At 42.1% G+C, this 13,135-nt stretch overlaps 1 protein-coding gene across 1 annotated transcript in view; it reads right to left on the bottom strand.

Moving 5' to 3' along the window:
- Positions 1-754: 754 nt before the first annotated feature.
- Positions 755-13,135, bottom strand: part of LOC139698058 (alpha-crystallin B chain) — a 44,065-nt gene continuing 31,684 nt past the window's right edge. Inside the window, exon 3 of the mRNA XM_071596924.1 lies at positions 755-3,072. Coding sequence (XP_071453025.1) covers positions 2,878-3,072 — 195 coding nt within the window. The 3' untranslated portion in view covers positions 755-2,877. The remainder of the gene's footprint in view (positions 3,073-13,135) is intronic.

The following is a 13,135-nucleotide window of genomic DNA, read 5'->3' as shown; positions in this document are numbered from 1 at the left end:
TCATCTACGTACACGTGATATATTGGGATGAACACGGATCCTGCGACACATATTTATAGAAAAGATATGCCTATGCCATTTCAAAATGGCGCTTCCCATCATTTAGTATATCTGTGTATTTGGGCTAAATTTTCTCAGCATGAAACCAACTTCGTTTTTCAACTCTCCTTGATTTTTCGTGTACTTGTTCATCGCATATATGAATTAATTTGGTATTGAACATTCTTTCAAGTTTTAGCGTCATTTGGAACTTGCATATGATGATAATTTGACGAGTAACTTAAATGGAAAACTGAACTCACAGAAAATTCATTTATAAATATTGAACAGATATATATATATATGGATTTTCAATAAGAAACGCGAAGGCAATTCACATTGGAAGCATTTATTTTGAACCAGATTTTTAATATTACTCTTGAGGAAAATATTTGCCATTCGGGTTCAAAGTGCTTTTAAAATACTTCTGAGCCCTTAAATAGTATTCGTAGAGCTGAAATATTGCCCTGGAATCGTATTTCATTTTTTCCTCCAAGGTTTTCCAGCGGCTACTGGTATTTGGTAAAAAGTTATTTAAATTGAACTAATTATATTGATAAATACATCCAAGCATATTTTGCGGAAAATATTTTCACTATTATTATTAATTGCCTTATAAATTTGAAAATGCTTGGTTAAAATAGTGGGAATCAATAAAAAATTCGAGCCTGGGTCAAGGTATTCGGGCTTTGAAATAAAAAAAACCACAAAAAGATACAATGTTTCACATTTATTTTTTTAATATCCCATTCACATCGATTGCCTTCAAGTATATACATAAACCAAAAACATGAATACATATTTTGTCATTTTTTTATTTTCAATGCTATTTCAAAAAAAATCACATCAGCGTGAAGTCGTGATCAATAACTACTTCGTCTAATGACACGGCTAATATCAATAAAAAAATACCATTTTCAAATGGGTTTTTTTTTGTTTAAAGATGACAAAAAGGGGGCAAAAAGCCGATGAAGCGCTTACAAAAAGTTGGAAATTCGTTGTGTGTGTGTGCGTGACGCAATAGACGCCAACGATGGGCTTTTTGCCTTTTTATGTCTTTTAATTGGTGTCCACAGCAGTGCGAGAGGCGGGAGGGAGCGCCGCGGAGTCGGGGAAATGCAGTCCGGTTAATACCTCTCTCACTCTCACCCCGCCCGGAACATTCCATCCTTCCTTCCTTCTTTCTTGCTTGCTTCCACTCGTCTCAAGACCGTGGACCATCTCACGCTCCACCTTTCCACTCCCGCCTGAAACACTTCTTCCGCACCAAAAAGCGACACCTTCATGAAATACATATTCCTGCAGTATTCTCACACTTGGAAAATTGAAACAGCGACAGCGAATAAAATTCCATGGAAAAAAACAGTGCCAAAACGAAACAAAGTTCACTTTAAAAGAGTCGTCTTCCTTGAACAAGTGTCACCTCTACGACAGGAGAAGTAAAAATATTACTATTTTGCATTATTAATAATTATTGAAATGATGATGGCGATGATGATGACGTTAATAATTGAAGATGACGAGTGACCACCAAACAGGACAACTAAATAAGGTTCTCGGGTGTTTGGTTCATTTTCTTGCGTATTTCGTCTCAGCTTCCTTCTGTTTCCATTTCCTGTCGAGTGGGTACAAAACGTACAAAATAAATTGTTCCTTCTTCATTAAATCATTCGGGACACACCGAAGCCGCTGTGACGTCGCTGGTGGCGGGGAGACTGAATGCCTTCGCCTCCGGGGGATGCACGTATAAAGTGGAGCATAAAGAGATGTATTGTGTGAGGCGAAACGGTGCGGCACCATTTCGGGGGCCACCAACTCAGGCGGGGGCCTCAGTTTATAACCACGCGTCGGACTTTTGTCGGACTCTTTTTTTTTTCTCTGACTGCGCACGTGTGTGTGTGTGTGTTTTAAATTTTTTTCTTTTGCATTCTAGAGTTTCGAGCGAGTTAAAGAAAGAGGCGACGACATAAGTCCCACAAACGGCCGCTCCCCACTCCAGCATTTTTTTTAAATTATTCATTTTTTTTTAGAAAAAAAGCACAATTAAAAGAGAATTATTGAAAAAAACAAACGAGCCCCACAAGTGCGTGCGTGCTTTGAGGAGATTGACCCCTTAAGACGAGAAAAGACTTGGTGGTGGTGGTTGTGGGAAGAAGAGTGGGGGCAGGTGGGGTGGGGGAGAGGGGGAGGGGATAAGAATTCGATTTGCGTGTTGGTGTGTGTGTGTGACTTATTTAGGAACTAGAATTATCTCTTAGGAGCAGAGAACTGTAGAGGTACGCGTGAGAGAGTCTTTTTTTTTTTAATTGGAAAACGAGGCTGTGGAGAGGGTCTCCATTTTTAGCGTGGGAGCACCGGTTTGGGGAAAATGACCGGGAATAAAGGTGAAATGGCCACGCGTGCACGCCTAAAAAGAAATAAAAAAATAGCGTTTTATGCCTGGTGCATCACATTATCTCCCCCGCGCGCGTGGGAAACACCGGGAGAAGTTTTTCTTTTAAATTCTATTTTTATTAATTCTTACGTGAAATTTGTGAGTGTGAATCGGTGGCAGGTGGGGGGTGGGGGAGGGAGGGGGGGGGGGGGGTTGGTGGTGGTGTAGGCACGTGTTCGGAGGCGGTTTGGATTTTCAAAGTTTCAAAATATTCATCGAGTCGATATAAAGTGTTCTTCACTGCACTTCTCGCGCGTTATGCTCACTGTGATTTTGGTTTTTAAATAAACTGTGTGTTTGGGTGGGGGGGGGGTCCGGCCGGCTCGCATTTTTCTCCTTTATTCTTCTCAAGTGTTGCTGTTGCTCTTATCTTCCCTTTTATTCGGATTCTTCGCCACTCCCTTTTAGTTGTGGGTGATGGGCACTAGTTTCTCGGGGGCGCCGAGGGCTGGCAGTGGCGCTTCCACCGTCAGGACTCCGTCCTTGCTGAGGGAGGACTTGATGCTCTCAGGATTCGTGCCCTTTGGCAGGAGGAACTCTCGGTTGTACTCCCTGTACACGGATTTGGTGTCCGTCTTCTCCTCATGCTTGGCGTGGACCTGCGAGGGAAGAGGAAACAAAATATATCCCTTAATATGATGTCTGAGCGAATCCATGGGCAACAGTCCGCAAGTACATCAATATTTTCTTTAATTTCAAGTGGATTGAACTGTTTAAAATGCTAAAATACTTAAAGAGTCGTCAAAAAATCTGGTGATTTCAAAATCTCCAGTTTTTGTTTTTACTCGATAGAAAAATTCAATTCCAACGAATGCAGGTGAGTTATTGGATAATATATTTTTTTAATTTCTCCCACAAAGCACTCAAAAGTGGGATTCTCCGATTTATCGCAAGTTTATTACTGTTTATTATCGATCTCTTCCTTCGCTCTCCTCGATATTCAGAGCGAAACAATCCTGAGAATAATTAATGGCAACGGATAGAATCAAAGGGGGATCGTAAAAAATTATTAAATTTAATACTTTTCAGTGCAATGACTAATTTTATGTTTTAAAGTTTATGAACATAAGATACATTGAAGGCATATTATAAAAGATAAACCACTAGAATAGGATTTGATTGAATGATGCGCACACCCACTCATTCCAACATCATAGCGAGCAAAACACAGTAAACACTAGAATAGGATTTGATTGAATGATGCGCACACCCACTCATTCCAACATCATAGCGAACAAAACACAGTAAACACATTCTTAACTTTGAGCATAGGTAAATACAGGCTAGATATTGCAATGATTTTCAATGTGAAAAAGGGATTATGATATTCTCTGATTATTCTACAAAACCCTGATTTATTATAGAACTCCATGACGATGTGGCCATACAGATAAACAATATACCTGATCTCCCAGAGGATAAGGCAAATGGGCATTCAGGGTATTTAAGGGGAATAGGCAAACACGGGTGGTCCAGGACGCTTCACCGTCATTTCTCGCACACAAAGTGTGTGTAAAATCTTTTAGAATAAAGGTCTATGAAATTCGCCATATATATATGCATTATATATATGAATTATATATATATGCATTATATATATGCATTATATATATATGCATTATATATATATGCATTATATATATATATATATGCAATATATATATATGCATTATATATATATATATATGCATTATATATATATATATATATATATATATATATATATATATATATATATATATGCATTATATATATATATATGAAGGTAAAAAATCAACGAGAAAAACAGTAACATTAGCAGCAGTAATTGAAATTTTAGCTTCGTCCCAATTATGACCAGCTGGCCTGGAATATTCTGCAGACGTTGAGATTGATTGAATATTTAAAATGTCACGACGGATCCATCGATGCCTCGAACTCAATGGAATACCAAAAGCTGTGCCCTCAAGTGAAACTTCAGATCTCTGGTTTCATCTCCGAACGGTTCAACTCCAAGTGAATATCCAATAGACTAGAAGGTTGAATTTCGAACATGGTACACACCCCTAAAAGACCCTAGACACAAAAGAACTCTTAATTCATCGGGAAAAGCGTGGATGCTGTTGAAGCCAAATTGACATGCATTTAATTGAGCTCCGGAAATAAGACTGGACCTGACGATGCATGGCGTCTCGATAATGCAGCCGATTAAGGAGATTTCCAATTACCAAAACAAAACCATCATGCACTGCCGAGACTTCATCGGAGCATAACGGAGGGCATTGTGCACGACCCATTCCATTACGGTTCGACCTTTACGCAGCTCTCCCCTGCGGTTAACCCTTACAACCCAAATCGAGTCGAGACGATCCACCGGAGCTCTCGAAGAACGAGACTAATCGACCTTGGGGAAATTGGTATGTGTTTGTATATACATATATATGTTTATATATATATATATATATATATATATATATATATATATATATATATGTGTGTGTGTGCGTGTGTGTGTATTCATATATATATAATATATACACACACACGAATACATACATTATATTTCGGGGTAGGCGGGTGTGACCATATTAAGGTTTGGGGAGCGACTCCTTTTATGGAGTAATGGAACGGAACGACATTAAATGCTCCGCTGCGTGTCGTAACATTCAGACGAATGTGAGTCACTAAAGTCCGGCAGTAATATACGACACAGAGTACTGCGATAATACTTGCTTAAATCACTTGAGCTCGACGAAAGTGCTAATTAATTTGCACCTCAAAAGTTTTTAGGAAGAAATAATATGAATTTCAAGTGAGTTGTTTCTTAATTAGAACTCAAGCGTTCTTTATAAATTAAAGGGCGTCAATTAAAGCGCCTATTTAAAATCTAAACAAGGGATTGCAGTTTCCTAGTAGGGGCACGTAGCCAAGATCCGAATCAATAGGGTGAGGAGAGGGTAGAAAGAAATCACCTCAGCCCTCATCGTATCACCTGAAGCATTCCTATGATCCGATTTGATTTCCATTAAAAGAGGGAATAACAAAAAGTCACGGATTGTTCATGCATTTCCTCCTTAACAATAAAAAAAAACATCGGCCTTGGAAAAAAAAGGTTCCATCGAAGTGTGAAACTATTGTAGCGTGGAGAGAATCATCATTATACATCGCTAATGGATTAAAAGTTATCGCTGAAAAATTATGTTAGAAGGAGAATGAAGACTTTTAATCGTAGGCCGAAGGTTTGCAGTGTTCTTGAGATCGATTAATTTAGTTTGAAACTTTACTTATACTTATTTACTTATAATAAAAATAGTGTGATATACTTTTTATATGTATTGTGCGTGTATCAATAATCTACTTAATCACATTTACTTAGACTTCTACACATACTTCCATAAGAGATGAAATTATCTTGACCTTAGTGGATAGAATATTAAGATTGAATGATTGTAAGAATGGGTATTCCAATCACGAATGATCTACGCGTGATCTGCGGAGTGGCGATTGTTCGCGTTCGTTTACATTCGTTGATGACTGGTGGCAAGGCGCTGTCTTGACAGCACTGAGTGACGTACATATTTCTCCCAACTGCAAGAATCATGGATTAATCTGCTATAATTCATAAATTTAAATGCAGTGAGTATACAGCAAGATTGTTATTGTGACGTGAATAACACCAAAGTGCACGGAATCACATACGCAGGTCATACACCAACTGATCACTCATGACTTTGCGAATAAGAAAAATTCTTACTCAAACCCCTGGTGGCAATAAATCCGACGTTAAACACAGCTTCGACACAAGTACTTGGTACGGCCATTCAATTACGATTTACACGGATGGATTGCTGGTGCGTGTATCATGCCAAGGATTTTCAACAATCAGAAGCGTTAAGTGGGGATGCCGTGGCCGGTGGTGACCCAAGTGCTTCATTCATCGATCAGTCCTTAAAAATTCCCTCATAAATATTCACTGGGGAGGTTTGGTGATTGGGGAAGCATAGGAACGACGCGCGGTACATCCCAGACGCGGATAGGACGCCCTGTCTCGCCTTCTCCATCGCGTGCTCGTGGCTTCGAAATGTCTTCGCGTCTCGGAGACGCGCCCCGCAAGCCAATGTTCCATCTAGCTCATCGGAGACTGCATAACAGGATGAATATTTCCTGCGAACTCATCACTACTTGTTTCACTGAGGGTAACTTAACTATCCTTCTGCATAGACAATTTAGTAGTAGCATTGGGGGAGGCGACCAACAGCTGAGGTCATTTGCGCCATTAGGGATGGATGGAAAAAGGAGGAAGGGTGGAGAGAAACCTGGCGTCTGCATTAGCTTGCTCTTAGCGAAAGGCGCCAAGGGGCGTGCAGCTTAACGTCCCATTCGACGGACGGCGTACTCACTGAAAGCTCTCGTGGTTTTGACAAAGAACCTCAAGTGGGGATCGGGATATCACTGGAAATATCTGCTACTACCGGGATTCGAACCGGGGCCCTCTGGATGGGAAGCCAGGATGTTAGCCACCGCACCATTCCGATCCCCTTAGACAATTTACCACGCTAATTAACACGAGAGAAATTATGATCGGCGCTCTTCAACAATAACGTGAAGTGCTGAATTTGATGGTTTCAGGATCTGCTTCGTGAAAGTTTATGATCACTGAATAAACTTGATATTTTTTCACCCAAAAAACACAAAGTTTATTTACTCAGGGAATGTGACGTATTATTGTCCATGCTCACGAAGGAATGCAATTTTTGAAGAGAAAAAACTTATGAAACTCAATGAAAGATATAAGGTAACAAATTCAATCCCAGCACTTTAAGAAAAGCACCGTTTGTGTGATAAAATGCTAATTTTAAGTTTCCCCCTGATCCACATGTTCTGTCTGTAAATCAGATGGAATTCGTTCTTTTTGCAGGGCTAAATGTTTTCATGAGCATCGAGGCTTTCGCTCTCAATCGCCATTCCTTCGTATAATTCCTCACGCAGTGATGTGTTCATTGGGACATTGGGCAGTGCCCTTAATTAAACTCTCCCCTTGGCATTCCGTCCTTTGAGAGAGGCATTGCAGAACCCTTACACTCCCCCTGGGGAAGCTATTTGAAGCAGCTTATCTACCCCCCCCCCCTCAGCCCCGCTTCCAGCCGTAACCCAGTGCCCTCAGACGAGCACGTCGCACTCGACAGAGAGGGAGAAGTTTTTAATCACTTTTGAGCGCCGGCCGGAGGAATTTTCCGTCGCGAGTCTCACTAAATCGACAACGTAAACATCTAGGCTATTTCAATCCCTGGCCTATGAAAAAAAAGCGAAGAACAAAAATCCTTCCGCAGCTCGCAACCAACTTTTGCCTCCCCGTCTTTTAAACGAGTAACATTATCGTCCGCCTCCCCTCCGACCGACGAGTGTTGGTTGGTCTTTGAAAGTTTGCCAGCCTTTGTTTGCCCTCTTCCCCTGCGCCAACCAACGCCATCCAAGACCTCGCCACTCTCCCCTTCCTCTCCCACAAGACCTTCGTGCCCACTACTCCTTCCTCTCTCTCTCTCTCTCTCTCTCCGGCGTCTCGAACGTTCTCCTCGAGGTTTTCACGTCGGCGGTGAGCGGATGCTAAGTCATCCGCTCGAGTTTTTGAGGCCTCGTCGATCTTTTTGGTTTTGTCCTCCCCTTCATTTCATCTCCCCTCCGCCCACGAGAGGGGGAGGTGTGGGCAAACACGCTATGCGGAGATGGCGGTGCATTCCTCCGCTAACCCCTTCACACTTACCGCGCTCCAGAAGAACTCTGTCGATGGACGAACATACATACACACACACACTCCTCTCCTTGTCTCGTCTCTAGCGAGTTCTTTCCTCTTTGTAAGCGTCACATTAGCTGAGTAACTTACTCATTACCAAACAAACTATTTGTGCCGTTTAGCATGCGTGGCTGGGTTTTGCTGCGATGCCAAATCTGAACTCGTGGTGTGATCAAAACTCTTTCAGCAAATCACGGCTCTACTAATTTAATTTTGGTTCCATCCAAAGTTCAAAGAGAACATTCGGAGTGGCATTTGCTGCCGGGGATGTCCTCCATGAAAATCGCACCCAGCCGACATTTGAAGCGCCAATTATTACCACAGACATTTGGAAGACGGGTGACAAGCGTAACGTCACTTTCACAGCATTAAGTTCAGTGTCGGCAAACTGGAGAGTTTGACGAGATTTTAATTTCAATTTTATTTTAGGAACATCGGCACGACTATTTGTCAACGTCAACCACGAGGCATAGATGGGAAGAGTGCGATAGAATCAAGTCCACCTCTGTAACTCTTAAGTCATTTGCTATTATTATCATTCCCGTGACGCACCGTGACATTGAGAAAAGCCTCGTATCGAGAAGAGAGTGGAGGTAGGAGTGAGGAACGCAGCTAGTGTCAGCGGTCGATGGAATTTTTTGGAAAGAGGGATTGGTGTACGTTGTTCAAGAGATTCAGCGAAGATAAATGTAGCTCTCAAGTACGGTTGCTTCTCAGGAATGGCTGAGATCATCAACATTTAGTTCGGGGGAAAGTGTGGATGCAAGCCCAAGGGATAATACATTCTGCCACGGGGAGAAAACAATAGAGATTTGCAGGAGTCAGGGTTTAAACACAACGAACACTTGATTTAAGCACCGCAGTTGGCGCATGGAAAATTCCCGTATTTCGGAAATATATGAAATAAAATTCGTAATAGACCAAGGAACAGATTTAGGAAGATCGTAAAAGAATACTTTTCACAAAGATCATCCATTATGAAGAGGTAAAAGAGGCATGGCAAGAACTGGAGATAGGAATGAAAGTCGGCGGGGAATTCATGAAATCAATTGCCTTTGCAGAGGATCGAGCTTCGGTTAGCCGTTCAGCCAAGGGGTCTCCAGAATTGCTGCGTGCCTTGGGAAGTCAGTGTGATAGGCATGACAAGAGAATATATGTAAACAAAGCAAAAATTATGAAGTTTTCGGGGAATAAGAAAGCCGTATCCAGTTGCTCAAGGCTCAACTTTGTGGAAGTTCATGTTCATTAAATGAAGAACGCAATGTATATTTCCACTGTTCTTTAACATTAGAACATTGGAAATATACACTGTGTTCGTCATTTAATGAATAAGAAAGCTAACTTAAAATTTACAATAGGAAGGCACAATAAACTGCAGCAGTTGCAGTTGGAACAGCTCACGTATTATGGAGCAAGAAGTACACCAACAGTAGGTATGCCCGTCATAAAAAAATAAAGGGAAATTCTCTAATCATGATTTTTTGACCTCGCGAACGGAGAATTGCTGACCCTACCTTTTCCTTCCAAACCAATGTGCCAAGTATAATTTCTGCGGTAACACTGCAATGTTTAGAAATCTTTAACTTCATATCGCATTAGAATGACGGGCCCTTTCAAAGATCTCGAAAACCTCCTAACGAGTCCAAGGAATAAATTTAAATAAAACACTAATGAATATCAGGATAACACCCATGATACAAGCTGAAGGTTTTGGAATATGTCTTAATGAAAAAAAACATTCGAATTCACGAAGTGATACCGCGAATTCCAAGAAACAGCGGGAGATGCCGCAAAAGTGACTTTTAACGGAGTCATCCGCCAATATATGCATTTCAATGCAACAATTTCACAGTGTAACAATCATACGCCTTGACCGGGACCGAAATTTCAGAATTTAAGAGGACGCCTCGATGGCTAAGGACTGGCTAAGGTACACAGCCGGACATCGAGGGATCCGGGTTCGTATCCCGGTCAAAGCGAATGACTTTTACACTCTGAAATTGTTGCATTGAAATGAGACTGCGAAATGTTTTCCGCTCCTGGAGGAATTAATGTTTAACTAAAGGACAACTAAAAGCATAATGGGAGATTTCTCGTTAGAAAATCATTTCAGAGGAATTATTCAATTCAATACTGAATTCCTTCTGTTAAATCGATTTAATACTGGAATTCCTTGCGTCAAGATTGGGTGATATATTTACGGCATGCGATGTAAATCAGAATTCGCAACTTGGAAGCATTTCCATGAAGCTAGGCGCAATAAGTAAACCTTTTCGCAAAACCTTGTGTGGCGGAAAAAGCCGAGAGGGTTTACTGCGGCGCCTGAGTTAGCAACGCACTCCCCATCTTACCTTTCATCGATTTCCGAGGGTCGTGCGTCGATGTCAAAGCTTATGAGCAAGGGAGAAGAGGGTGCAACGCCCTTGCGTGCACCAGGGTGGAATGACCGGCGTATCTCCTTGAGCAAGAGATAAAGGAATGCCACTGAATAATTGTTCTCTTACTCAACCTCTTCTCCACAGGGAATTTATTAGTTCAATGGAAAAGGATTTAATCTCGCTCTATTTCCTTCGAGACGCTTGCAGAATCATTCCCATGAGATCACTCTGGAATTCTGACTGTTTTCTCTATCTGACCGTAAGCATTTAATCAGTTTCCCACTTAGTGAATGACCGAAACACGAAGAATAAGGGGATCGAGATGGTACGGGGGCTAACGTACTGGCTTCCCACGCTGAGGGCGCGGGTTCAAATCCCGGCGGTGTTGAATATTTTTCAGAGGTATCTCGATCCCTACTTGAGGTGCTTTGCGGAGGGCACTTTGAGTGAGTACGCCATCCGTCGGATGGGACGTTAAACTTGGCGCCTTTCGAAAGGCGCCCTTGGCGCCTTTCGTAAAGAGTAGGCTAATGCCGACGCCGGGTTTCTCTCCACCCTTCATCCTTTCCTGTCCATCCCCTATGGCGCAAATGACCTTAGCTGTCGGTCGCCTCCCCTCAAAACTACTACTACTACGAAGAATAAAATTATAGTGTCAGTAGTTGATAATAACTGCTGACTGGTTATTTCATAACGGAAATCATTGTATTTAAAACCTCGAAGAATGAATGAGCAGCCCAAAAATTGCACAAAGGTATTATTTTGCATAGTAAAACTCACAGAATAAGTCACATCGATCATCGCCACTGCACGCGAATCGTGATACAAGACTGAACGATATTTTAAACGACTATTTTCAACACTTAACATTTATTTGGTATTTATTCCAACGACTGTCTGGTTCGACCTAATAAAATTTCTTCTCCTGTTCGATTCGAATCTTTGCAAAGCAAAGGAACCGCGGAAAGTAATTTAGACTAGAAATCTTGAAGATATGAGCATAATTATTATTAAACATCTTATGAAAAACATCATGTAAACTCAAAATCACAAACGATATTATCCATGACAAAGGACTGCCGAGTCACCACAGGACGGGGTACATTGGGAGGTCACCGCACGCCTAACTAGGGCAATGCACCTGCCCAAACGCAAAGAATGCCGTAACTTTTTATATGGCCGCACGGGCTCAGGAGATTGGGCGAAAGGCAGACTACGGAGATGGCTTCCCAGGGAGACATCGTAAAATTCCATCGAAATTTTCGCGACGAAATTTTTTCCACCAAGCCCCACCGATGTGGATAAGCACGCGGCATTTACAGCACGGCGGGAATAAATTAAGGTGGAATACTTTGAGAGGTACATCTCCGTCGAATTTTTACGAGCATTCCAGACGGGTCGCGTACAAAATGGAAAAATAAACGCTATTTTATGGGGATCGAAGTTCGGGCCATTGTGTGTCTCGGGAGGGTGGAAACTTCTCTCGAGGCCTTCGTTTCAATCCCGTCCTCCCCACCATAATCCCTCCCTTCACCTCCCCGCCCCTCCCCCTCAGAAACGACCCTCGCAGAATAAACCCACCCCACCCTCTCCATCCCTTGCGCCCTACTTTGGGACCCAGGCCCCAGCAGAGCCTCACCCTCCGACAAGCCCCCCCACAAATGCACTTCCATTCCTCACCATGGAAACCCATGACCCATCTGGAGGTCCCAAGCTCCCCCTGGCATCTGCAGGCTCCATTTCTTGATTCGTGCCCTAGACTAGGGATTGCAATCCTCGGTTCCGATTCCTACATCGCCGCTGAATGTTTTCGTTCGCTCACTTGATTAGAAATTTTATCTGGGTCTCGCATAAGCTAGGAAATTTCAGGAATCAGTCCGAATCCATCCATATGCGTGAAATCATGATGCAATTTTTAAAAGAATAGACACTTGGTGTCTTCGGGTTTTTAGTATAATTCAAAAGGTTATTATTATCTTGATATTTTTTCAGTTCAGTCAGTAAACATCCAGTATTTGTATGTTTCATGGGCTTCGTAGCATCTATTTTCCAATCCTCTCACCATAGCTATGCCCTTAGTTGAAGTAAGTATAAGAAAGCATATTTTATGTACTTCAAACCTGACATTGAAATTGCAGCATACGAGTATTTACTGAATTCAGCCGTGAAAACTCCTCGGTGGTTAAGTTGCTAACGGCGTCGGCGTCGTATTATGCTCGGACCCGACGGCGATTATAAGGGGGAATGGTGCAGAGGATAATGTACTGCCTTCCCATCACGTGGGCCCCGGTTTGAATCCCGTAGGTGGCAGAATTAATCAGTGGTATCCCGATCCCTACTTGAGTTGCTTCGTGGAGATCACTTCAAGTGAAGTACGCTGACCATTGCATGGGACGTTAAGCTGTGGACCCATTGGCACCTATCGTTAAGATAGTTGGCTAGTGCCGAAGCCCACCTTTCCTCCATTCCCTGATCATTCTATCCGACCAAATTATCCACCAACTGCTAATGACA

This window comes from Hetaerina americana, unplaced genomic scaffold, assembly GCF_022747635.1.
Source record: "Hetaerina americana unplaced genomic scaffold, ioHetAmer1.1.p SCAF_8, whole genome shotgun sequence".
In the NCBI taxonomy this organism is placed as follows: Eukaryota; Metazoa; Arthropoda; class Insecta; order Odonata; family Calopterygidae; genus Hetaerina; species Hetaerina americana.
Note: the sequence above shows the minus strand (reverse complement) of the source record. Positions and strands in the feature narration are given on the sequence as shown.